The 25585-nt window shown below is 40.1% G+C and overlaps 1 protein-coding gene across 3 annotated transcripts in view; it reads right to left on the minus strand.

Annotated features, from left to right (window-relative positions):
• The window catches only part of SLIT2 (slit guidance ligand 2), a 191913-nt gene that overhangs the window by 142091 nt on the left and 24237 nt on the right, over window positions 1–25585 (minus strand). For all 3 annotated transcript variants that reach the window (XM_032224369.1, XM_032224368.1, XM_032224367.1), the window contains exon 4: window positions 24780–24851. In XM_032224369.1, the coding sequence (XP_032080260.1) occupies window positions 24780–24851 (72 nt within the window). The remainder of the gene's footprint in view (window positions 1–24779; window positions 24852–25585) is intronic.

A 25585-nucleotide genomic window follows, 5' to 3' on the forward strand; every position in this document is an offset into this window, starting at 1 on the left:
AAAGTGTCTTCAAAACTTTCAACCGTTTTAAATGCAAAAATGTTCTTTTCAAATGAAATCATTTGAAGAGGTTCCAACCTCTTGGGTGGAAACCTGCTTGAGGCTGAATTGTGAACTGTATGAATACAGACGAGGTAAATCGGGTGTTTGGAGAAAACTTAACAGATGGGCCTTTACCTGCTCTTGAAGAACCAGGTCAGAAGGCTCTGGACTCCTCAGTTTAGAATGGAGGTGGTGTTGTTAGTTGTGAAGTCATGTCAGACCCCATGGAGAACGTTCCTCCAGGCCTTCCTGCCATCTAACATCCTCTGGAGTCCATTGAAGCTCACTCCGACTGTTTCAGTGACTCCATCCAGCCACCTCCTTCTCTGCCGTCCCCTTCTTCTTCTTTTGCCCCCCATCGTTCCCAGCATGAGGCTCTTCTCCAGGGAGTCCTTCTTCCTTCTCATCAGGTGGCCAAAGTCTTTGAGTTTCCTCTTCAGGATCCGGCCTTCTAAAGAGCAGCCAGGGTTGATCTCCTCTAGGACTGATCGGTTGGATGGCCTTGCAGTCCAAGGGACTCAATGCAGGAGTCTTCTCCATCACCAGAGTCCAAAGGCCTCCATTCTTTGGCGCTCAGCCATTCCTTGTGCTCCAACCTTCACAGCCATCCGTTGCAAAACTAGTTTGTAGATACGAGAAGAAATTAACTGAATAGGTGTAATACAGTGCACCTGTCTCCAGGAACTGAGCCCACGAAAACAGAAGATGAAATAGGCAGTCAAAGATAGAAAAGAAACAGAGACCTTATCACAGACCAAAACAGTCACTGCCAAGAATTTTCCTACTGGAATGAGAAGACAATGATTTGCAAACCAAACCTTCTTGTTACCATTGTTGGAAAGGAAGAAGGGATTGTGAGGTGTGATGCTGCGACAGGAGTGTTCAGAGAAGCAAAATGGTTACCCACTTAGGCCTCAAAACCTTTCAACTGCCAAAGTGAATATATCATCGATTCTGGAAAAGAGAGAGAGAGAGAGGAGGAGAGAGAGGAGAGAGCGAGAGACAGAGAGACAGAGAGACAGAGAGACAGAGAGATTAGATATAGATATAGATATAGATGATATAGATATATAGAGAGATAGATAGATAGATAGATAGATAGATAGATAGATAGATATAGAGAGATAGAGAGATAGATAGAAGATAGATAGATAGATAGATAGATAGATGATAGATAGATAGATAGATAGATAGATAGATAGATAGATAGATAGATAAATGATAGATAGATAGATAGATAGATAGATAGATAGATATAGATATAGATATAGATATAGATATAGATATAGATATAGATATAGATATAGATATAGATATAGATATATAGATGATATATAGATATATAGATATACCATAAATAAGAAATTGAAAAGAAAGCTAAGATGAAACTTAAGGCAAACTCAATACTAGCATTTATTTTAAAGGTAAAGATAAAGGTTCTCCTCGCACATATGTGCTAGTTGTTCCCGACACTAGGGGGCGGTGCTCATCTCCACTTCAAAGCCAAAGAGCCAGCGCTGTCCAAAGATGTCTATATATAATTTTATATCATAACCACTAGCTTCATCAGAAGTTCCCTCTAACATTAATTATCCCCTTAGATTCTCTATATTTTCAATAAAAGGGAAAAATTACAAAAAAGGTTTTCTAATATTTGGTTAGGGTTTTTTTATTTCTCTGCAGGGTAGACACGGTGATAGAAAACAGTATTTCTTTTGCAACATATCAGACAGGGCTGGATATCCAAATGACTAAGCTGTGGTTTATGAAAGCTGTTTTTTTTTTCTGTAAATGAACCATAAACGATCACTTGGAAGTCAAGAATTGCTAAGGGACAGAATTTGAGAAGCAAGGACACAACCATTAAAACTTCCCAGGGAGTCTTGTTAATTATACATTATGTAGTTTTTATGGTTATGCACTGCCCCAACATGAGCACATGGGTACAAAAACATTTTGGATGCATAAAAACAAAATTAATATCAATATCAAGCAAAACTTGGTTTCTCCTCTCAATGAGCCTCTCTACTAAGAGATCAATGTTAGTAGGGAAACTAAGTGCAGAGAATCAAACCGTGAAGCCCAAATCCACAAACCTGCCAAATGAAATCTGAAAGGTCAAAGAATCATTCGGCTAAATGTTGAACTGTCTCAGCATCTCAAGGACATCGAGGAAAACGATCACTGCCAGTTTTCAAGAGTCTTGTTTCCTCAGATGTTCAGGTACTGTTAATATTTTTAAAGACTCCAAAATTAGCATGTAGCTTTGTAACTGCAGTCACAGAGAAAACGCAATTTGCCAATTTGAGAACAAAGATTTCCAACCAAGCTGAATTCTGGGTGGAGACCTGGGGACAAGGATCTAGAACACAATTCCTCATAACATTTTGGGAGCGAATGTCTATGGAGATTCTCTGACATCCAAGTCATGGTTGTCCCAAATTGGGTGCTTTTTTGAGAGCATCTGGACTGCCTTGTTTCTCTTTGAAGGCATCTCACTTCTCATCCAAGAAGCTTTATCAGCTCTGACTGGATGGTGGGGAGTCGAAGGATTTACATTCCTTGCAATTTAATTCTCCAGTCAGAGCGGAAGAAACTTCTTGGATGAGAAGCGAAATGTCTTCAAAGAAAAACCGGAAAGTCCAACTGGCTCTTGAAAAAGCCTTTTGGGAAGCTTTGCAGGGGACGCGATAATTCAGGGGTTAAAGATGCTGAGCTTGTTAGCTGGAGAGCTGGGACAGCCCAGGTTCGAGACCCAAGTGCTGCGTTCCTGTTATTTGCTCCAGCTCCAGACAAGTGGCTGTCCACTCTCCTCTTAAAAACCTCCAGTGATAGAGCACCCACAACTTCTGGAGGCAAGTTGTTCCACCGGTTAATTGTTCTCATTGTCGGAAAGTTTCTCCTTAATTCCAGGTTCCTTTTCTCTTTGATGAGTTTCCACCCGTTGCTTCTTGTCCTGCCCTCAGGTGCTTTGGAGAATAGCTTGACTCCCTCTTCTTTGGGGCAACCCTTCATATATTGGAAGACTGCTATCATGTCTCCCCTGGTCCTTCTTTTCTCTAAACTAGCCATATCCAAGACCTCCAACCTTTATTTATAGATTTTGGTCTCCAGGCCCCAATCTATCAATAATGAAATCAGACGAGAGAGATCTGTTCAAATAATCCTTGCATTTTAGTTCTGCTTCACAAATCTTCATTTGGAGGTAAGGTAAAGGTTCCCCTCGCACATATGTGCTAGTTGTTCCAGACTCTAGGGGGCGGTGCTCATCTCCATTTCAAAGCCAAAGAGCCGAAGACGTCTCCGTGGTCTTGTGGCCGACATGACTCAATGCTGAAAGCGCACGGAACGCTGTTCCCTTCCCACCAAAGGTGGTTCCTATTTTCTACTTGCATTTTTTAAAAAGAGCTTTCGAACTGCTAGGTTGGCAGAAGCTGGGACAAGTCATGGGAGCTCACTCTGTTGCATGGTGCTAGGGATTCAAACCACCGAACTGATTTCTGATTGACAAGCTCAGCATCTTAGCCACTGAGCCTCTGCGTTCCTTCATTTGGAGATAAGATAGGTCTAAATTAAGGTAGAGAAAAAAGATTTAACGTGGAAACAATCACAATGCAAACCATGTTGCAAAGTTTATATTTAGGAAATAATGTCTTTAGACTGTTTTCATCCTTTGGGAAGAAAACGTGATTACATGATAAAGGTTTGTTCACAGGGCTGAAAGGAATATTATGATTTCCTTTCGTAAGAGAAGGAATTACACAAGAAAGGAGTAAGCAGCCTTTTCAAAATAAAAATTCCCTTCTAAATGAAACGAGAAGTTGGATACATCTAACAATGACAAATATCATTCATGCCATCTGCGCATGCAACCTAAATCACTTTTAAAGCCCTTGTTTGTGGCAGCATTTTTCCTTCTTCTTCTGTATTAAATCAAACTTGACTTTCCTTAATCTGAAGTTCGCCACAGATCCATTTCTGTCCCCCATGAATGTTCAAGACCTTTGAAATCTCCTCGCTGCAGAGATAAATGGCCCTCCATTCTCAGATGATGAGCCATCAGCTTGGAAAGCAGGCAGCCAAAATAATAGCCCAAAACTGGGAAAGTGCCTTGGGAAAGGTTTATGAAAGAGAAACGGAGCTTGTACCCAGAAGTATCCGCCTCTGGTTGGCTCAGTGTCTTCCAACAACAACATGGAGCACAGATTGATTGTCCGCTTCATACAGTCAATGAGGCCAACAGGAAGATGGCAGTAATGCGCCAACCGCCTGCCACCACAACTTTAATGCTGAAGCAATTGCAAAATCAAAGACTGCACCATTTCTCAGGGACGGGAGGACAAATCCCCCTGGATCTTTCCCTCTGAAGCCTTCATCAACATTGATACAAGCGGCGGGAGAGAACCTCTGAAATACTAGGTAAGAACGCACAGTGTGTATAATAGACGCATACCAAGGTGGCGCAGTGGTTAAATGCAGCACTGCAGGCTACTGCTAGATCAGCAGTTCAGCGGTTCAAATCTCACCGGCTCAGGGTTGACTCAGCCTTCCATCCTTCCGAGGTGGGTAAAATGAGGACCCAGATTGTTGTTGGGGGCAATATGCTGACTCTCTGTAAACCGCTTAGAGAGGCCTGAAAGCCCTATGAAGCGGTAGATAAGTCTACTGCTATTACTATACCAAAAATAATTAAATTCAGACTCTTTTATGTTCTGTCTTAAAAACAAACTATGAAAAAGGGCAGGGTAAGTAGGACAAATTACCCTAAGTCATTCACACCATTGCATGGATTGAATTCACAGTGTTATTGCAGCATGGCTGGAAAATAAGAGGTAATGTAGATTTGAGATTTATTAGATTTATATGCCGCCCTTCTCCCAAGGACTCAGGGCGGCCTACAACAATTAAAAGAAACACATGATATAAAAGTTTTTAAAAAATGGAATATCCCAAACCCAATTAAAGCCAATTAATGTAAATGTATTTGGTAAACCAACAGTTCTAACATGTCCTTTCATTGTGATGGTCTGCCGGTTCCTGCAGAGCTGGCAGCAGAATCAGACAGTGAGGAGGTTGGGGAGGAAGATGGGCCAGTCCTGGAGTCTGGGGGAGGCTCGGATGAGGGCTCTGTGTTGGAGGCAGAGAGGGGGCCAGGGCCATCTGGGAGTTATGTGCTGCCTCCGGAGCAGTGGTGGGTTTCAAAAAATTTTGGAACCTCTCCTGTAGGTGTGGCCTGCTTTCCGAGTCCACTGGTGGAACCTCTTCTAACCGGTTCGGTAGATTTGACGAAGCGGTTCTACCGAATAGGTGCGAACTGGTAGGAACCCACCTCTGCTCGGGAGCCTCCAGAATCTGACATCAGGCAGAGGAACAGGGGAAGCCTGTTTCTAGTCCGTGCAAAGCTGCCAGAAGGCAAGAACAGTTAAGAGAGAAGGGACGACAGGAGTAAAACTTGGAGGTGATTGGCCCCTCCCATAAGACATAAAGGAGGAGCAAAGGCACCTGAGCCTTTGCAGGAAGCAACTTGGTTCGTTCTGGTTGGTTTAAACTCTGAAGCTCCGTTTTGACTCTGTGCTCGGTGTGGCCTTGCAAAGCTAATTGGCAATTAGGCCTTTCGCAGCATTTCAAGAGAGATAAAAAGCTGGGTGCTTATCAGCCTTATCCCGAAAGACTTTGGCAGACTACTGTCGGACTGTTCACAAACTATTCGTGACTCATTAAGGGCTGTGAATGAATATAATTCACAGCTGTTGAAATAAAAAGAGGGTTTTGGGGAGTAGGCGTGTGATTTTTACTGTCCCAGGAAGCCTAGGTCAGAACATTAATAATCTAGCACCTTTTCTAGTCCCTCTGTATGAACAAACAACTATGAAGTTAAGAAGCAGCCGTAAACATCTCTGAAGAGCATGATAAATGTCATTTTTGTGCAAATACGCATAAAGTTGCAATGCAAACTTTCTTGAACTGCAGGTTTTTGCTTCGTTGTCATGTTTTTGGCTGTTCTTTGGCTCCTGGAAAGCTGGAAATATTCCTTTCCTGCATTGCTGTGTATCACTTTTAGTCAGATTTATACTGTATCCCCTAATACTGTATCACAAGAAACAGCCTGATTGGTTTTATCAGGCACCCTCCCACTAATGTTGTCTGCTCCACAGTACTTACTTAGCATTAGAAAAGAAAACGGGGCAAACACTGACGGATCAGGGCCTTTAGAACTCCTACAGTTCCACGTTTAGAGTAATCTTAATTCATTTTAATAAGAAAGCAATAAAAAAGCAAAGATCATCCTTCCAGGATGCTATTAGAATCAACCAAGTCTTCAAAAGCTGAACAAACTCATCACCAAATCTTCACATTGACTCTAATTTCCCTTGCATCAGTTATTGTGAAAATAGTATCCATTCCCACTGTTATACTTGATTTAATTCACCCTCGAACTGAGAAGAATTTAATAAAAATGGGTCTCATTTATTGCAAGTCTTACTATCCTTGTATTTATACTGTATGACCATTTGGATTCAAGCAAATGTCTTTTTTTAGGTTCAAACTCTAAATTGATTGAAATAGTAAACGATGGATCTCATACTGCTTTAAAATTTCAGGTAAGTTATAAGCAATAAACTAGGAAATGCATTTCAAAAATTGGATTATACACGGGGAAGCCTGAAGGAGATTTCAAAACAGTTACTGAACTGCTTCTAAATTCTTATCAATCCCAAAACACACCCTTATATTGCAATTATCACCAGAACAAGGAAAATCCCTCAGGCCAGAAACAAACAAACACCGTCTCTTTGGTAAGAAGCACCTTTAAAAATAATCCAAACATCAATTTGAATTATTTCCTGCGGCCAAAGGAAAGAATTGATTTAATAAGTCCAAAATCTTGATTCCAAAGTTTCTACCGTTTATGATCAGGTTGGTATTTTCCTTTGCCTGTGAAGAAGACAATTCATATTATAAGCCCATCAGAATTATTCAAGGGTGAATACCTTCCTTACTTGAGGATTATTCATAAGGGAATATACTATTTGTAAAATATATTTGAATATTAGTAGCTCGGGTTAGTAGTTGGGCTAGTTGAGAGAGAGAGAAAGAGAGGGAGGGAGAAACAGAGAGAGAGGGAGGGAGGGAAGGAGAAAGAGAAACAGAGAGAGAGGGAGGGACGCAGGGAGAGAGACGGAGAGATAGAGGGAGGGAGGGAGGGAGAAAGAGACAGAGCTTTGAGAGGGGGAGAGAGAAACAGAGAGGGAGGGAGAGAGAAAGAGAGACACAGAGAGAGACACAGAGACTAGAGACACAGAGAGAGAGGGAGGGAGAGACAGAGAGAGAGGGAGGGAGAAAGAGAGAGAGAGAAAGGGAGAGAGAAACAGAGAGAGAGATGGAGGGGGGAGAAAGAAAGAGAAAGAGAGACACACAGAGAGAGAGACAGAGACGGAGGGAGGGAGGGAGGGAGGGAGATCTTACCTGAGCATCCGTTAGGGCACGTATTATATCAACACTCTTTAACACTTTAGGGAGAATTTCAAAATGATTTCAGAATTGAGGAATTCTAAATTCTTTCATACTGTTCTCTGTGCTTACAGTAAATCTAGTTGGAAGACCCGAGAACAAAATAATTCACCCGCCTGTTATTTAGCAATGTTTTATTTATAATAAAATGTATAATTTTTTAAAAAATAATCTTTTCTTCAAATAACTCCTTCATGATCACTTCTGGCCAATAATCTCATTCCTGGCTGTTTTTGGCTCTTGGGAAGGGAACTCTCTCAGAGAACGAAGGGATTCTACAAAGGGAAGGTTTGGGTAGCTCTAAATGGCGAAAGATTCTCTCTCTCTCTCTGAAATGTGAATTGATGAACTCGGACAACGGAAAAGCTCATTAACTGGGAGTTGCTGTAAATGGCCACCCTTCTCTTCCTCCCTCCCCGTCTCTTTTTCTCTATTGTGGAAGGAGCAATAATGGCATGAAGTTCAATCTTTTCCCTTTTGTCCTGGGTATAATAGTTGGCTGGCTGCCATTAGCCTAATTCTCTCTGGACCAGAAATTGCAAATCGTCAACCCTCCCAAGTCATTATTTCATCTTTCCTATCTTTGCCCTCAGTATTAAGAGAATCCCCAGGGTTCAAATACACCAACTCGTCTTTATTTCACAGTATCAATTATGCATAAAACATTAGAGTAAATAGTTATTTATATATTTATTTCATTTTAAGAGTGTTGGTCACATTTCCCTCTCTGCAATTCCACCCGTAATGAAATCAGGTGTTATTTCCAATATTGAAGGACTTTTAACAAAAGTTTATCAATAAACTTTTGGAAAGCAGCGTGATAGAAATTAAGCCAAGAGTATAACGCTCTAAAGGCTATGGAAGTTAGTTTCGTGTTTAGCCATGCAATGGTCTCTTTAGATAAGCATTAAAGTTATGCTTGAACATTTGTTGGAATATTATTTTTCAGTTGTCTGGTATTCTTTGGGTGTAATTTGATTTTTTTAAATAGGAACTTGGACTTTTAAATTAAATTGTTTTAGTAGAAATGTCTCTCCACAGAAAAGTTTTTAAACAAGCAAGAGAAATTCTTTCACTCCAAAATACTTTATACACTTCTCAACTTCTTTTTAAAAAGTCATGTCTTAAACCAGTCCTTCTTCTACAAGGAGTTTGGCTAATTCTGTGTTACTATATTCATTGATTTTATAATTAAAGGTATATTCACTTTCCATGGTACCGCAACAACAAAGCAAAAATACAATACAAAATTAAGAACAAAATAAAAATTTACAATATGGTTCAATGAAAAGTGAATCAAAAGTGGATCAAAAGTCCACAGTATGGATCAATTGAAGGAACTAACCCCATCCTGACTGAATACTTGGCTCAAGATCGAGTCAGTTTAAGAATCAAAGTTATGAATAAAAAAAATGGCAACTGTCAAAAGGAAAACAAATGTAATTAGCAAGTTCTCACAGCCAATTCATTCAGGAAAAGCATTTCCAAAATTTACATTCCATTAGTCATGGGTTCTTAAAAGAAAGCAGGCATGAGTAAAATGCATTTACATATTATCCAACTCATTTTATAATCTCTCCAGATTTACTTGGGGAAAGCAAGCTATGGATGTGTCACTTAGTATTTATTTTATATGCAAACTGATTTTCCCTCTTAAGACTTTGTTATCAATAGTTTTCAAAAGTTGAATATTTTATACCCTTTGTTTCTAAAACTTTGCCCACAGCAAAATTCTTTTCATCTCTGTCTTCTGTGGCCAATTTATGGAAGGCGTCTGGTTTCATACACCAAAGATTTAAACCCAGTTTTTTAAATATAATCTAGCCCCATTTAACAAAACAGCCACTTACATTCCTGACAAAATGTAAATATTGTGACAGCCTGCATTTAAAAAATAGTAATTAATGGTACGTTAGCATGGTGAAAGAAGGGAACAAATGTTGTAATTTTTATTTAATTTACAGTCTTCAAGAAATTGTCAGCTTTAATGATTTACTCCACTTTGCTTATACATTATACAGAAAGTATAGCTAACATGAACATCACATTTCCAGATATACTTTTAAATTAAAATAATCTTTCACCCTCAAAAAGCTTTTAAGCTAATATAGCTATGCAAATCTTCAAAAGCAACTTTATCAATAAATCCCCAGGTGGGTTTTCAGACTCACAATTCAGATTGAACCAAATTAGGTACTCTTTCCCCAAATGGAAAGGGGACATGGTGGCTCAGTGGCTAAGAGGCTGAGCTTGTCAATCAGAAAGATCGGCAGTTCGGCAGTTCGAATCCCTAGCACCACATAACGAAGTGAGCTCCTGTGACTTGTCCCAGCTTCTGCCAACCTAGCAGTTCGAAAGCACATAAAAAATGCAAGTAGAAAAAAGAGGAACCACCTTTGGTGGGAAGAGAACAGCGCTCCGTGCGCCTTTGGTGTTGAGTCATGCCAGCCACATGACCACGGAGATGTCTTCGGACAGCGCTGGCTCTTTGGCTTAGAAACACAGATGAGCACCGCCCCCTAGAGTCAGGAACAGCTAGCACATATGTGCGAGGGGAACCTTTACCTTTTCCCCAAATGAAACCTTTTGCTACAAACACCGAATCCGTTCCGTTGTCCAAATACATCACTGATCTGAAAGTAAATTAAATAGCTTGAATCCAATCCCAAAAGCAAAAGAACAGAACCTGGGGACTAAAGCTAAAATTATAGAGAGGTGTTTTTCTTTCCTTCTTTAGATGTTAACAGGCGATCTGCATAAGGATTGTGGTGCTATCAGGTACCTATCAGTTTTTGTTTTTGGGGTGGGGGGGAGGATTCATGCATTGGGTGTCATCTGCCACGCAGTGAGTTCTCCAATGGTTTCACACAGGTGTTAAATACGTGGGATGGGGAGATCAAACTCTAAGGCAACTCCACAAAGTGAGGGACAATTCGGATACGAAGGTTCCCCCATCAATACCAAGTGAAACTGACCACAGCAGAAGGAGTCGAACCCGCATGGCCTGGTGCCTCCCAATCCCAAAACCTTAGGTGAGTCCAGAAGAACACATCAATCAATGGTATCAGCAGATACCGAGAGATCAAGGAGCAGAATCTTCCCGATCCTGCCAAATGTCATCAACCAGCATGACCAAAGCCATCTCCAGATCTGAAACCTGAACTGTTAATGGGTACAAATCGGGGGTGAAATCCAGCAGGTTCTGACAGGTTCTGGAGAACCGGTAGCGGAAATTTTGAGTAGTTCAGAGAACTGGCAAATGCCATCTCTGGCTGGGCCCAGAATGGGATGGGTTTGGAGATTTTGCAGTATCCTTACCCTGCCATGCCCACCAAGCCACAGAACCGGTAGTAAAAAAAAATTGAATTTCACCGCTGGTACAGATCATCAATTTTTTAAAATAAACTTCTGCAAGTATCAGACTAGAAATATTCTCCCCTTTCCTTTTACCCTCTGGAAAACTAGGGAAGGTACCTCATTCCACCATGCCCCTTCCTGTTCTTCTGCGAACCAAACTATCCTTTATGAGGCTGTGGTCCAATTGGTGGCTCTTCCTTCTGCCTCCCTCAGTCCAGCCACATTGCAACCACCTTCATCAAAAAAAAGAAAGGTTGGAGACACGACAAGGTTGGGTAGTTGTATCCATCAAGGGGTGGGTGTAGTGATGGCTTCTTGAGGGGGGGAGTTACCACAATCTCCTTCTGGACCCAAGGAAACCATGGCCTGCCTTAAGAATCCAGGAGACCCCTGGATTCTTATAAATTGAATGAATTTATTCAGTTCATTTATTAATTCATTGATTAATGAATTCACAGCTTGCATACCCTTGCTCAGGAGTCACAGGTTCAACCTCAGTCCAGATAAGCTCATGAAATTGCCTGCCCCAGGCAGCTCACCATGACCTGTCCAGTCAGAGGAAAAATCTGAGCGACATGCTCTCTGCCAGAGAGCATGAGTAGTTCTCATCACACAACAATTCCCTGGGGACCATTGGAGAAGTAAAGGTAAAGGTTCCCCTCACACATGTGTGCTAGTTGCTCCCAACTCTAGGGGGCAGTGCTCATCTCCATTTCAAAGCCGAAGAGCCAGGGCTGTCCAAAGATGTCTCCATGGTCATGTGGCCGGCATGACTAAATGCCAAAGGCGCATGGAACGCTGTTCCCTTCCCACCAAAGGTGGTCCCTGTTTTTCTACTTGCATTTTTTACCTGCTTTTGAACTGCTAGGTTGGCAGAAGCTGGGACGAGTTCACAGGAGCTCCCTCCGTTACGCGGCGCTAGGGATTCGAACTGCCAAACTTTCTGACCGACAAGCTCTGTGTCTTAGCCACTGACCCACCGAGTCCCTTCCGAGAAGAGATCCCCCCTAAATAGGCCCCCTGGATGGCTACTGACAGATGCAGTAAGGATGGAGAAATAGTGACATCCTACAATCCTTACCATGGAATCCCAAATATTAGCTTTTGCTCGTATTTTATAAGGCTGAATTAAACAAGAGTGTTAACTATATTAGCCTTGAGATTATACGGGCATGAACATAAAAGGTGATACAAAACCATTATAAAACGGAGGTAAAACTCATAAATATCTGATTACACAGCAATAAATTATCTTCCAAGTTATTTGGTCATTCGAAATGAGGTCAACCTTCACGTACACAAACTTGTTTTTATCCGAATCAATTACAGAGGTGCGAAATGAGCCGAGAACTTTGTCCTTGGTGCAAAAACGCTGGAAAATGGACCGAGAAGGCAGGAATTCCAAAGACGTTAAACGGTAAAGACATAACAGAAGAGGAAATGCCTAGTTTGTTTGTTTGTTTGTTTACAAATTTAGTATTGGGTGCTGAAAGAACAGCAAGTTGATTTCCCTCCCCTGCACACAGCATTATAACGCGTATGCAGGGCCCTAACAAGAGAGAGCAATTTTATCTCTTGGGTAACATTTCATTTATTCAAATCTCACTTCAGTAATGGAACAATTGTAGCAACTCTATTTCAGAAATATCTTTGACAATGGCCCCTGGAGTTTTTTACACTACTTTGCTGACATAAAGTATATTAAAACTAATAGGTACTTCTCAGAGGAGCCTCTGTAATTTCAGTGTTCTTATAGATGTTAAGAATTGTGATAATGATGATAATAATAATAATAATAAAGCATTTACTAAAATCCTGCTTTTCGCATGCCACTATCTAAATAGAGCTATGGAGGAATAAGAGCTCAGGTTCCCAGTTGCAATGTCTAGAATGAAGGGACCTTAGCCATTAGGGAAACAAAACACACAACCACAATATCAATCAGGTTTTGTTTTTGTAGAGCCAGTGCAAGAAAAGCAGGGACCTTCAAAATCCCTGTGGGCATGTTGAGACCACAAAGCATTCTTAGATGCAGAAGGAAATTTTATAATTCAGCAGGACCAAAAGAAAAGAGTTTAATTACAACCGTGCCAATAGGTAGATCATGGACTGTGATCAATCCCATTTTGTGAGCGTTATACTGATGAAAATGTGCCCAAACTGACTGGAACTGCCCCTGCTATAGGCAAGAAATTCAACACGTAGCAAAAATACAACGAGATCTATACCATTCCCTATCTTAAGAAAAGCGTTGTATAAAAAGCCTTAATGGTAGACAATAAGTTGTTAGTAATAGCTGCCTGAGAAGTCCTTGTAAATAGCAACAGCAATAGCAGTTAGATGTATATACCGCTTCACGGTGCTTTTACACTCCTCTCTAAGCGGTTTACAGAGTCAGCTTTTGCCCCCAACAATCTGGGTCCTCATTTTACCCACCTCGGAAGGACGGAAGGCTGAGTCAACCTGGAGTCGGTGAGAATCGAACTGCTGGCAGCCCGCAGAATTAGCCTGCAGTACTGCACTCTAACCACTGTGCCACCACAGCTCTAAAATAATGATACTGTACTGCGGGGAAAACACGTATGTGGTGGAGGAGTTTAAGAATGAAGAATGAGAATATGATGAACGCCTGCTTAGAAAACTGTTTGAAATACATGGCCTAAGTATACTTCAAATCTATTGTAACCTACAGTACACATGATAAAGGAACTGATATAATGATTTGATTGTTTATGAGGAAAGCGAGGCGATGATGTTATTCATTCCGTTGTGTCTGACTCTCGGTGGTTCTGTGACACATCTGGTGTTATGCGCACCAATGCTTTCTCGTTAGTCCCCTCTGGTGTGCGCCGGATACTGACCGGAACTGCCCCTGCTATAGGCAAGAAATTCAACACGTAGCAAAAATACAATGAGGTCTATGCCATTTTACGGAAAACATTGTATTAAAAAAAAAACACCCTTTTATAGGAGCCCAAGTTGGAGCAAGAGATGTGCACCCTTCTCCAGAAGCTCCACAGAACTTTTCTACCATAAACATGAATTCTGTCAATTTGTCCTTTTTCCCCGTGATGTCTGCCTTAAGCACAAAGCCCATCTTTTGTTTTTTGACAGTTTTGAATGAATCTGTAAAAGTAGACATGGATTTCGGCCTATTTTCCTTTCATTCTCCTTGGTGAAGTGCGACAGTAGAAGAATTTAGATCTAGTTGTTCTCCCCCCCCCCCCCCCCCCCGGCACTTATGTTATTTTAAGCACAATTCTTGACTCAAAGGGTAGCTTAACAAAAATTATAAGTGATCCTTCTTAGAACAATTTGTACTGAAAAAAGTAAATCCTTCCCTAGAATCAATAAAAGCTGAAAAGAATTTAAAAGTCCTGGGCCCCAAAGTCTGTGGGGGGAAAAAACCCCGCCCCAACCCTTTAGGTGTTAATTAAATGATCATTTAATCGTGAAGTGTAAACACGGCATTTTCATCTAGTGACAGCACATCCCATTATAAATCCAGGAGAATAAAACTCCTGGTGTTAATATGCTTAGCCTCATTCCCACAACACCCTTAAGGGTGCCTTGTGGTGTCTGAGGTTAAGCATTTCGACACAAAGCAAAGATTGGTGCACTCAAACTTCCAGATCAGTTTTCCCATCGCCAGTGACCTAGGTAACACTTTGGAGCAATAAAGAATAAATTTAATTTCTTCAGCATTTTGTGAGGATTTAAGAACAATAGTTGGCCAGCAATGACTTCTTATCCCTGGGTCCTTTCAGGGTTTTCCCCCAGCTCTAAAGGAGAATGCAGATAGTTTAAGGCACAGAACAAACAGAAGTCTAAATTAGGGGTTTTTCAATCAATGCGAACAGTTGGAGGGGAAGCAATCAACTTTCCCTTTTGAGATTTTTCTCAGCTATTCAGCCACTGCAAGCTTTAATCTCTCACGGCCATCCATCGCCGCTTGCTGTGGGATACCCATCTGCACTCTTCCAACTTCATTTCTTTCTCTTTTAAACAAAACTGAACAGAACAAAATGACATTGGTACCCGTAAATATTCAGTACAAACAAATAGTTGCTTTATTTCTGTTCTACGTAATAAAAGATGTTATTTATGGTCCCTTTTGCTCTAATTTTTCACAGGTTGGTAGACAGTCAATTTTGTACTTTGAAACTTTTATCTCCTTCGATCCTACATGCCTTTCATCCCAAAGCTTTCTTCCCTCTAGACATATCTTAGCATAATTGGAGATGTTTAAATAATTGTCTCAAGCAAATTAAACTTGTCCGTATTAAAGATCACTCAAACAGAAGAATGATGTTATTTAGTCCTGCCTCATAATTCAAGGATTTGATCCTTACTGGACTAAAGATTAATACTCCTTTTCAAATTAATAATACAGTTTTCCCCAATGTTCAGTTTGAGAAACAAGTGCAAGAAACATTAATTGAATCTGCCTTCTTCATAACACTAGCAATAGCACTTAGACGTATATACAGCTCCACAGCCCTCTCTAAGCAGTTTACAGAGTTAGCATCTTGCCCACAACAATCCGGGTCCTCATTTTACCGACCTCAGTGGGATAGAAGGCTGAGTCAACCTTGAGCCGGTCATGATCGAACTGCTGGCAATCGGCAGAATTAGCCTGCCATACTGCATGATAACCACTGTGCTAACACAGTTTCTATAAGTACTTCGAGAATGAATTAAAATCCAACTTGGCTATATTGTTCTAATGTTGCGTTTCAAAATTGTAAGTATTGTTTTTGTAGTTAACATTCATAATAAATTAATGAAAATGATGACCACTGGAATCAGACAATTGGTGACAATTAGTCATCATATCTAAGTAAGTCGTTAATTTCAACTAGTGTTTGGTTATGACTAAATCTAAGCGTTATTCATTGCTCTGGAAAACATTTGCTTTCAGGAAGATTCAAATGCAAGCAAATCCTTGTTTTAGTTGTTTAATGGGAGAGGGGGGAAATCTCTAATAGCCTCTGTTAAATGACAAGGGTTATTCTAGATCTGCTGCAGGTGGCAAACAGATTTTGCCTGTTGCTCCCAAAGTCCATTAGCCCAGGATCGGCTAAATCAGGGGTGTCAAACTCAATTTCATTGAGGGTCGCATCAGGGTTGTCTTTGGCCTTGCTTGCTATCGGCTGCCAGGTTGGGGATAGGGGTTTCTTGTCCACTAAGTATCTTCAGACTACCCAAAAACTGAAGAAACCTGGACCTAAATACGTGGGTCCTTTCCCCATTGTCAGAATTGTTAGCCCAGTTACGGTTCAGTTGGAACTGTCCAAAACCCTTTGGAATGGGGGGGGCATGGCCAGGGTGGGTGTGGCCAGCTCAACATCACTTGTGCTGGGGTGCCTGGGGAAGCCCAAGCTCTCCTCTGCCAGTTGAAACGGGCTCCCAAGCTCCATTTTTGGCTGCCACGGCCTCCTACATGCGGCGCTCCGTTTTCGCTGGCAGAAGGTTGCAGGACGCCGTGGCATCCAAAAATTGAGCTCGGGAGCCTGTTTCCAGTGGCAGAAGCACCGCGGGTCATTCCTTTGCTGTCTCCAGGTACCGCAGACCAGATGTAAGATGGATCCACCTGACGGGCCTGTCACCCCTGGTCTAAATCAAGAGATGAAATGATGAAATGAAATCGTATCAACTTTGTGGACTCTCAAGTTTCCTGCTTCCTCTGTGTATGGGCAGGCAACGGAAATTCATTTTTATTATGTGTCAGTGTGCTCACACTAGGTTTAGCTTTAGGATTATCCAATTTATATGCCGCCCTTCTGCCAAGGACTCAGGGCGGCGTACAACATTAAAAGAAACACATAATACAAAAGTTAAGAAGAAATGTAACAGGATATCCCAAACCCAATTAAAATTGACAATGACACATTTTTTTTGAAAAGAATTCAAATTAAAATTAACACACACCGGCACAAATAACAATAACAATTATCTTATCGTCTTATCTTTAAAAATAATGCACTGGAATACATAGTTAACATCCTGAGGTACAAAATATTTGATGAAAACTTGGTTGTAAATTAATGAGATGAACTTTTTTTAAAAAAATAATTCTTATTATACATTTTTACCTTTAAAAACAGAAAGAAGGAAAAACAAACACAGAAGAAAAAACACGACAAACATAACAATATAAAATAGTTTTACAGCCTTCTGTATAAAGCCTACATGTTTAGCTTTTGTAGTTCTCTATTCTACATTGCCTTCCTATCTGTTTTAATATCTGTAATAGTGCAATAACATAAATGTTTGAATGTTTCTTTCGGAGAGATTCACCTTCAATCCTTTCAGCTTGCTGAAGATTGCAAGCGAGGAGGCCTGGACTTCATAAACAAACACAATGCATAGACTGGGATTTGGGAATCTGTCACTCTCTAGATATTGCTTCAATCAGCAATAATAGCCAAACGTCACAAATCCTGTGTAGTCCACCATTTACTTAACACAGGAAACTAAGGGCTGATCCAAAAAAGAGGGAGGTCAGCTTATTCTCCAAACTACCAGAAGACAAGACAAGAAACAATGGATGGAAACTAATCAAGGAAAGTAGCAATCTAGAACTAAGAAAGAATTTCCTGAGAACAATCAACCATGACTTCAGAAGTTGGCTTGCCTTCAAAAGTTGTGGGTGCTCCATCACTGGAGGTTTTTAAGAAGAGACTGGACAGCCACTTGAGTGAAAGGGTATAGGATTTCATGCCTGAGCAGAGGGTTGGACTAGAAGACCTCCAAGGTCCCTTCCAACTCTGTCATTCTGTCTCTCATTCTGCCATGAATTATAGTTCCCAAACACACCTGTTGAAAAGACTACTTATAAAACTTTGTTGTTTACTACCGTATGTTGGTAAATAAAACCAAAATTAAAATAGTAATTAAAATTTACTATTTCAAAGTATTACTTTCTCCATAAATGTATAGCATTCTATTTAAGCAAGGGGTGTCAATTTCAGGGGGAAATCTAAAAAGATCTCACATGACAAGTTGATTTGAAAACCCAGCAAATTGTATAAGAAGGTTTAATGTTTGTTGCTACTAAGATGCCTCCCAAACATATATGCTTATTAGTATTAAACAGGATTAATGAGTATAGAAATATATTTCTAAAGTTTAAAAAACTACTTTTTTAAAAAAAATAAAAAACACAACATAGCCAAGTTAAAACATTAAAGACAGCTGTAGAGTCCAGACCACTGCATATTATTATGCTGAAATCCACTTCTAATAAAAGCCATATGTTGGTATAATAAGAAACCAAAGATATCACAGGGCAAAAAATAAGTGGTTGTGATGGGGTTTCTAACTTTTGTATCATCTCAAGTGTTATAAAGTGTTACCTTATGCTGGCTTTACAAAAATGTTACGACCTACCCTGCAGGCAGATGTTAGCGCAAAATAATACCATATTACAGATTAAACACTTTAAAGAATACCTTAACCCACAAACAAGCAAAGCTGTACTGTTAATTTTTAGACATCAAACCATGTGGAAATGGGATGTGGAGAGAAATAACATTTCAAATGAAGAACACTCCTAGGATTTAAAAAAAAATCTAGACAGAGAACTTTGGAAATTCATACCATAATACTACGAAAAACATTCAACATTGAAGATAATGGTTAAATCATATATTCTTCTAATTCAGCATTCTGATATTACCAGCCTGCACAGTCCAGATACAAAAAGCATCAAAATCCTCCATTGCCATTTGACTTAACTAGACCAAAAATGTTGTCGTTAGATGAATCATAACACACTGCCCTACCTACTAATCTTATCTGCTGAAGTGTTTGTAGTTGTGTTACAAAACAACCAACTAGTTGCATTACAAATCTAACGCTCTTTTTAAAAAAATCAAAAAGAAGCAAATGATATATTTTGTGCATCTTGTTCACACACCAGGTGGGAAAATATATTTGCATATGAAGGTCATGGATTACCCAGGAAAACACTTCTAATTTAAAGTTTGCTAATAAATGTGCAGGCTTTCTTTTCTTAAAAAGCGGTTTTGGGAAATTACAGACCACTGCCAAATTAGTGCATTGGAAAAGAGAAAGAATGTTGAAAGGTGAAAATAATATTCAACTGAACAAATGAACTAATTTCTTCTTCTTACACCTCTTAAAAATTTAATGACATTTGGTCTTAAGGCAGCTTAAAAGTAATTAATGATTTTGTTGGAATTATTATTGGGAGTTGTATGACCGTAGGAAAAAAGGAAACAAAGGCGAACAGAAGTGCTTCGGTGTTGTTGCTGTTTTGCAGAACAGATTTTGTGTTCTGAGCCATTTTCATTTTCCCCTCCAAGTCCATTTCATGTTAACATAAAGGTAAGATAATCTAGGATGGGGGAGGATCTAAACAAGCGTTCACATGCAAAAAGCAGAATTGTTCATTGAAAAAAAACAAACGTTAACAGTCCTCAAAGTACTTCCACCGCTTCTCCTACTTCGAGTATCCTTTGCGTTCCCAGGAAGAGGAATCAGCGGTAGCTATCATGGTAACTCACTAGATGAGTAATAATGTCGATAGGACTGGACAACGGTAACCGTGGCAACTGTAACCTGCAATTGCTGCGTAGCCGTTGCCGGATTTATTGTGGTGAGGGCCAAAGAGGCCAGGAGTAAAATAAATCAGCCAGCGATGCTGTCTGACACTTCGAGTACCCAGCACTTTAATCACAGCTGGCAGAAATTAACTCGGGAGGAATTTTGCAAGAGTTTTCCACCTACTTTTGTGCTGAGGACCCATCAGTGCCAGAGGACAATCGCATGTAGAAGCCTGATTACAAATAAATAGGCAAAGAATTTGCACTTGTAGATCCAAAGAGGGAAAATAAAGTGGTATTAAAATGCAAAATACCCAGAATAAAAACCCAATTGGCAGCAAGAGTTAAGGGTACCTGAGTCGGGTTTCATGGTTTCTGAGCCCGATTGAGGACAGGGCACAAAATTAGCTACTTTCGTAGAAATTTCCCAGCCTCCATCATTCAGTGGGAAATACACAATTGTTGAATAACGCCACTTTCTATGGGTGACCGATCAATAAAGCATATCATGGCACAGGGCTGGGGCAAATTTTTTCAACTTTCCATTTGCAAACATTAGGGGTGCTCAAAAGTTGTGACATGCCTTGGGGGCTGTAAAGATATTTTGCTAATTTAACATAATTTAGATGTGCTTAGAAAGTTACTACGTAAATACCATAACTTTTTAACGTGTTGTTTGCTTCCCCAACCCAATTCCAATGTCTGACTCTATCTATATTTGTGTGTGTTCTGGTTGGTATTGAATCTTCCTGCCATGGTGTGAAAATGTTTAAGTGTAGTAGTGTCAGAGCACAACTATACAACTGAGGCTTTTAGGCATATTGAAATATGGATCCATGAACCCACTGAGGAAAGGAAAGAGGTCTTAAACCACACGACCCCCGTCAAGGACAAACATCGCCTACTGCCAATTACCTCCACTCGACCAATTAGATAGATCCCATAGACTAGGCCTCCTCCGAGTTCCATCCGCCGGTCAATGTCGACTGGCAACCACGCGGAGGAGAGCCTTCTCGGTAGTAGCTCCGACCCTTTGGAACGACCTCCCCGTGGAGATTCGTACCCTCACCACCCTCCAGACCTTCTGCACAGCCCTTAGAATCTGGCTATCCCGTCAGGCCTGGGGCTAAAGACTGTAACCCACCCGAATGGTACGAATGTTGTGTTTTTTAATGACGTATTGTCCTATGTGTTAAATGTTTGTTTCCCCCCCTCCCTTTTCGAGTTGTAAGCCGCCCTGAGTCCCCCCAGGGAAAAGGGCGGCATATAAATAAACTTCTCAATCTCAATTATATCTTCTCCTCCTCACTTCAGGCTTGGTCTAAACCCAACATAGACAGGCATTGTGGCAAGAGACCATTAAGGGCCAGGATGAATATTATTTGCCCCTTTGAAGACACTTGTGTTGCTTTACAGCAACTCACAATAAATTGCTGGGGCCAAAATTTAACTGGCAGAGCCTTAGACGGGCTTCAACAGAGCTCTGCTAAAAGCCCAATTAAGCTGCAAATCATCTCCTCCTAATATTTTTCAGAGCGATTAAAAAGTAGAGTCATGTGAAAAGAAACCAGTTAACTCTTAAATAAACCTCTAGATTATCTATTTTGTGGTTCCTGTATCTACAGATTTTTTCTTTTAAATGTGCCTTTTGCTGGCCAAATCTCTTCCCTGCAGCCAAAGGTGATTAATGGGCTGTGGTCTAACCAGTCAAATTAAGCAATCAAAACTCATTTGCCTCAGATAAGCAGTCATGAGGCCATAACGGTTTCGTGAATTAAAAGGCCGCAGATCCCAGCAAAATACTTGTTGGACAAGAGGCGAGAGCACCGAAATCATTATGCACAACTTCAAGGCTCTCCAAATAGGCGCCGTGTAAAGCAGGGAGCATTTACACACAGTTCAACCTCACTGCACAATAGTCATTTAAGCATTCCCAACACATTGCATTGTAAATTTTAGTGTCCCACGAAGAAGAGTATTTCTGGAGAAAATCTTCTTAACTAGGAAGTTTTTTAAATGAAATGCAACGGCACCCTCCGGCGAGAATATTTGGGGAGGCTAAAATATGAAAACGTGGAATGGACAACTTTTTGTTCACAACCGACAGCATTATATAAGTGGAGTTGATACTATTTTACTGGGTTCTGTTAATAGGGTGGATAAATCATAATGCTATTTAAATTGGTGCCCTGGCCCAAGACAAGTTCCCATTGTACCAGGGAAACATTTTGACCTGAGCCCATAGTTCGATCTTAAGTCAGCCAAGGAAAAACTGGAGAAGAGAGGAAAAAAGGGACGCATAAAGCAAAGGAACATGTAAAGGGCAGCATCTAATTATCTCTACTATTCCTCTACATAACATATTCTCTTACTTCTGTGTTTCCACTAAACGGCAAGCATAAGAGTCCCATTCTCTAGCAAGTCATTTCTTAATTGTAAATGTCAGATAATTACTCCTGACAAGCTTTAATAACTTCCAAAGGTTTATTGTACACAAAGTAGCAGAGAAATGCTGATTAATGGAATACAATTGATGCCATGTAAACAACTGAATGTGATATAAAGCATAAACATTCTCAAATTGTCTGAGAAAAACATGTCTCTAGGAATACAGATAAATTATTATACTTATTAAGTTGAGTTAATGCAAGGCTTAAAGATGTTTATCCTGGTAAATTGGTTAACAGTAAGCCTGAGGCTTAAGGAATAATTATCTTATAATTTCCTACACATACTAATTTCACATTGGAGATGCTGCTATAATTTATGAAACTAGAACACTAAAGCTACAATAGTTTTTGGCTATTTAAAATTATATGATACAACTTAAATACTCCCTTTAAAGTTCTACTTATTTTACAACTACATATTATAAATGAAACGTTCTCTTTTTCATAAAAATCATTAGTTTCCTAAGCTTTATAACTACATCAATCCTTTTATGGAATTCTGTACAAGTAGAAACTTGGTTTACCCTGTAGATAAGAGAATGTATGAATGTGTACATCAAACAAAACTTGTTTTGACTTTTACATCCATCGATCATAGATCTACTCAAATGTCAATTTTTGCCTCCAAGTCCCAAAGCAGTTAGAACAAAGTGTTTTTTAAAAGAGCTTTAATTCATTTAGAAAGAAAACAATAACATTAGCACAATGTATATTACAGGAAGAAATAAAAAATAAAAACACTTTGTAGAAACCTACAGATTTAAAATACTAAACGTGGGATACCAGATTTTAAAAACACACAGTGCTTAAGGAATGATCTTTACTACTTCAATTTCACTATATCCATTTCAGAATTTTTAATGCCATTTTATAGGCAAATCTGGGCAAAGTCACTTAAGAAACTCAAAACACAACCAACAGCACAGCACATAATAATAAGACTAATAATAAGTGCCATGTTTGAATTTTATTTCTAATATCACAATTGTTAGCTTCATGAGGAAGCTAAGCCTAGCATGCATTTTCAATATTTCCAACAAAGTCATTATAAGATTCTAAGAATATAGCAAACAATGAAACATTATGTTTAGTAGAGAAAAATTAAAACATTGACTTTACCAGTAATTATTGCCCATATTGCAATATGCAGCTGCATAACACTAAAGTGAGTAATTCACCACATTTCTTTAGTGTTTCTTGAAAATACATGGATGCAATCAAAATGTGTCAAATGTTGTCAAAATGTGTCACAAATGTGTCAGAATGTTTAAATACCAGATACCCTCCATTTTGATGATAGATGCCTGTTTCAACACAACTTTTTATTAAATTTAACTACCTTTCTTGTTCAGGGAAAGTTTGGTAGGTGTATCAATAAAGTTTATATTATATTTACTGTGAGGATGGAAAGAGGTTTCGGTCCAGGAATGCCTGTGTGTTTATTTGACCCCTTTAGGTGTGTTTACATATAAAATCCGTGGGATTTTGGTCTCTTCTTCTGAACCACAACCACAAAATGTTCTCCAGGTGCATTCCTCAGTTTCAAACATGAACTAATACACTGCCAGAAGGTATCAGTTCGACTGCTGGGAAACAAGTGGGAAAATTTTGGTGCCAGCTTTGCAACGGACAAGACTGCAACCGTTGACCAGAGAAAACGTTGATGGTGCCCAAAAGGACGCAACACAAATACCCCTAAATGTGTCAAGAGCAGATAAGATCCATCCATCATACCTGTTTCCTTCTCCCTTCTATGGAACTCACGCATCTCATGATTCCAACATTTTGTTGAGATATATATACTGTATACACATGGTCCTCGACTTATGGCCAAAACGAAGCCATTATTTATGTTGCTAAGTGAGACATTTGTTAAGTGAATTTTGCCGCGTCTTACGACCTTTCTTGCTAAGTTGTTAAGTGAATCACTGCAGTTGTTAAGTTAGTAAGACGGTTGTTAAGTGATCTCACAGGGTGGGCCTTCTCCGGGTGCCGTCGACTACACAATGTCGCCTGGTGGCTCCTCGGGGGAGGGCCTTCTCTGTAGCTGCCCCGGCCCTATGGAGCGATCTACCCCCTGAGATCCGGACCCTCCCCACTCTCTCGGCCTTCCGAAAGTTTATTAAGACCTGGCTGTTCCGGCAGGCCTGGGGCTGGTGATCCTTGAGTTCCAGCCCCACTAAGATTGAGTGCATGTTGTGTCCTTTTAATTTGCTTTGTCTTATATTTTAACTTCTTTTAATATCTTTTTAAAATTGTTTTTTATGTGATCCTCTGGGATTGGGTGGCATACAAATCCGTTAAAACCTTAAACCTTCCCCCCTGACTTTGCTTGTCAGAAGGTCGCAAAAGGTGATGGGGGCACTGCGACCGTCATATATGAGCACAGAAGGTGCAGTGGTCGTAAACGTGAAAAATGGCCATAAGTCACTTTTTTATTGTTGTAATTTTCAACTGTCACTAAGTGAATTGTTACAAGTCGAGGGCTACCTGTATAGAATATACGATCCCCAAAATCAAGAAAAACATATGGATTAGAATATTAGCATTCTTTGAACCAGAAGATCAATAATGTTTTCTTTAAACTATTCCATATCAAAAGGAGAAGAACTTTGGACAGATTCTCATTCCAAATGAGAAAACTCCGGATTTTCTCTAAGTCAGATTCAAAACAGGTGTTACAATAATCGCAGCAGACATAGACATTATCAGGAAGGGAAAAGGGCAACCATGAGTGGGACAGGGTTTTTTAAATTTTTATTAAACAAAATTTAGTTCATAAGGTAAAAGCGTAAAGGAACAGATCAAATGCTTCCGAAACTGACAATAAACAAATAAATCTACTTACAGTCTGTAGAGTTTGGGAGTCCCGAGAAAGAGCAACTCAGAGAGAAGCTGAAGATTATTTCTGTTTAGCCTCCTTTGTCAAAAAGAAAAGAAAAGAGTTACTACTCAAATAATTCTGTCTTTAAACAAAGAACTCTACTAAGAGATGTCAAAAGTAACAGCATAACGGAGCTGGAAGGGACCTTGGAGGTCTTCTAGTCCAACCCCCTGGTCAGGCAGGAAACCCTACACCACTTCAGACAAATGGCTATCCAACATCTTCTTAAAGACTCCCAGTATTGGAGCATTCACCATTTCTGGAGGCCAAGTTCTTCCACTGATTCATTGTTCTCACTGTCAATTCCTCCTTAATTCCAGGTTGCTTCTCCCCTTGATTAGTTTCCACCCATTGCTTCTTGTCCTTCCCTCAGGTGCTTTGGAGAATAGCTTGACTCCCTCTTCTTTGTGGCAGCCCCTGAGATATTGGAAGACTGCTATCATGTCTCCCCTGGTCCTTCTTTCCATTAAACTAGACATACCCAGTTCCTGCAACCGTTCTTCATATGTTTTAGCCTCCAGTCCCCTCATCCTCTTCCTTGCTCTTCTCTGCACTCTTTCCAGAGTCTCCACATCCTTTTTTTTTATTTTGTGGCTACCAAAACTGGACACTGTATTGCAAATGGTCATCTTAGCATTCCCGTGGCCTGAAAATGGAGCTTTAATGCCAGGAGTCACTCTAAGAAATGCGAGTCTCAAGAACGAGCCGAATTCCATGTTTTATTTACATGTGTGAATGCAACGTGCCCATACATGCATCCAACTCCTTTG

The sequence above is a fragment of the Thamnophis elegans genome, chromosome 9 (assembly GCF_009769535.1).
Source record: "Thamnophis elegans isolate rThaEle1 chromosome 9, rThaEle1.pri, whole genome shotgun sequence".
In the NCBI taxonomy this organism is placed as follows: domain Eukaryota; kingdom Metazoa; phylum Chordata; class Lepidosauria; order Squamata; family Colubridae; genus Thamnophis; species Thamnophis elegans.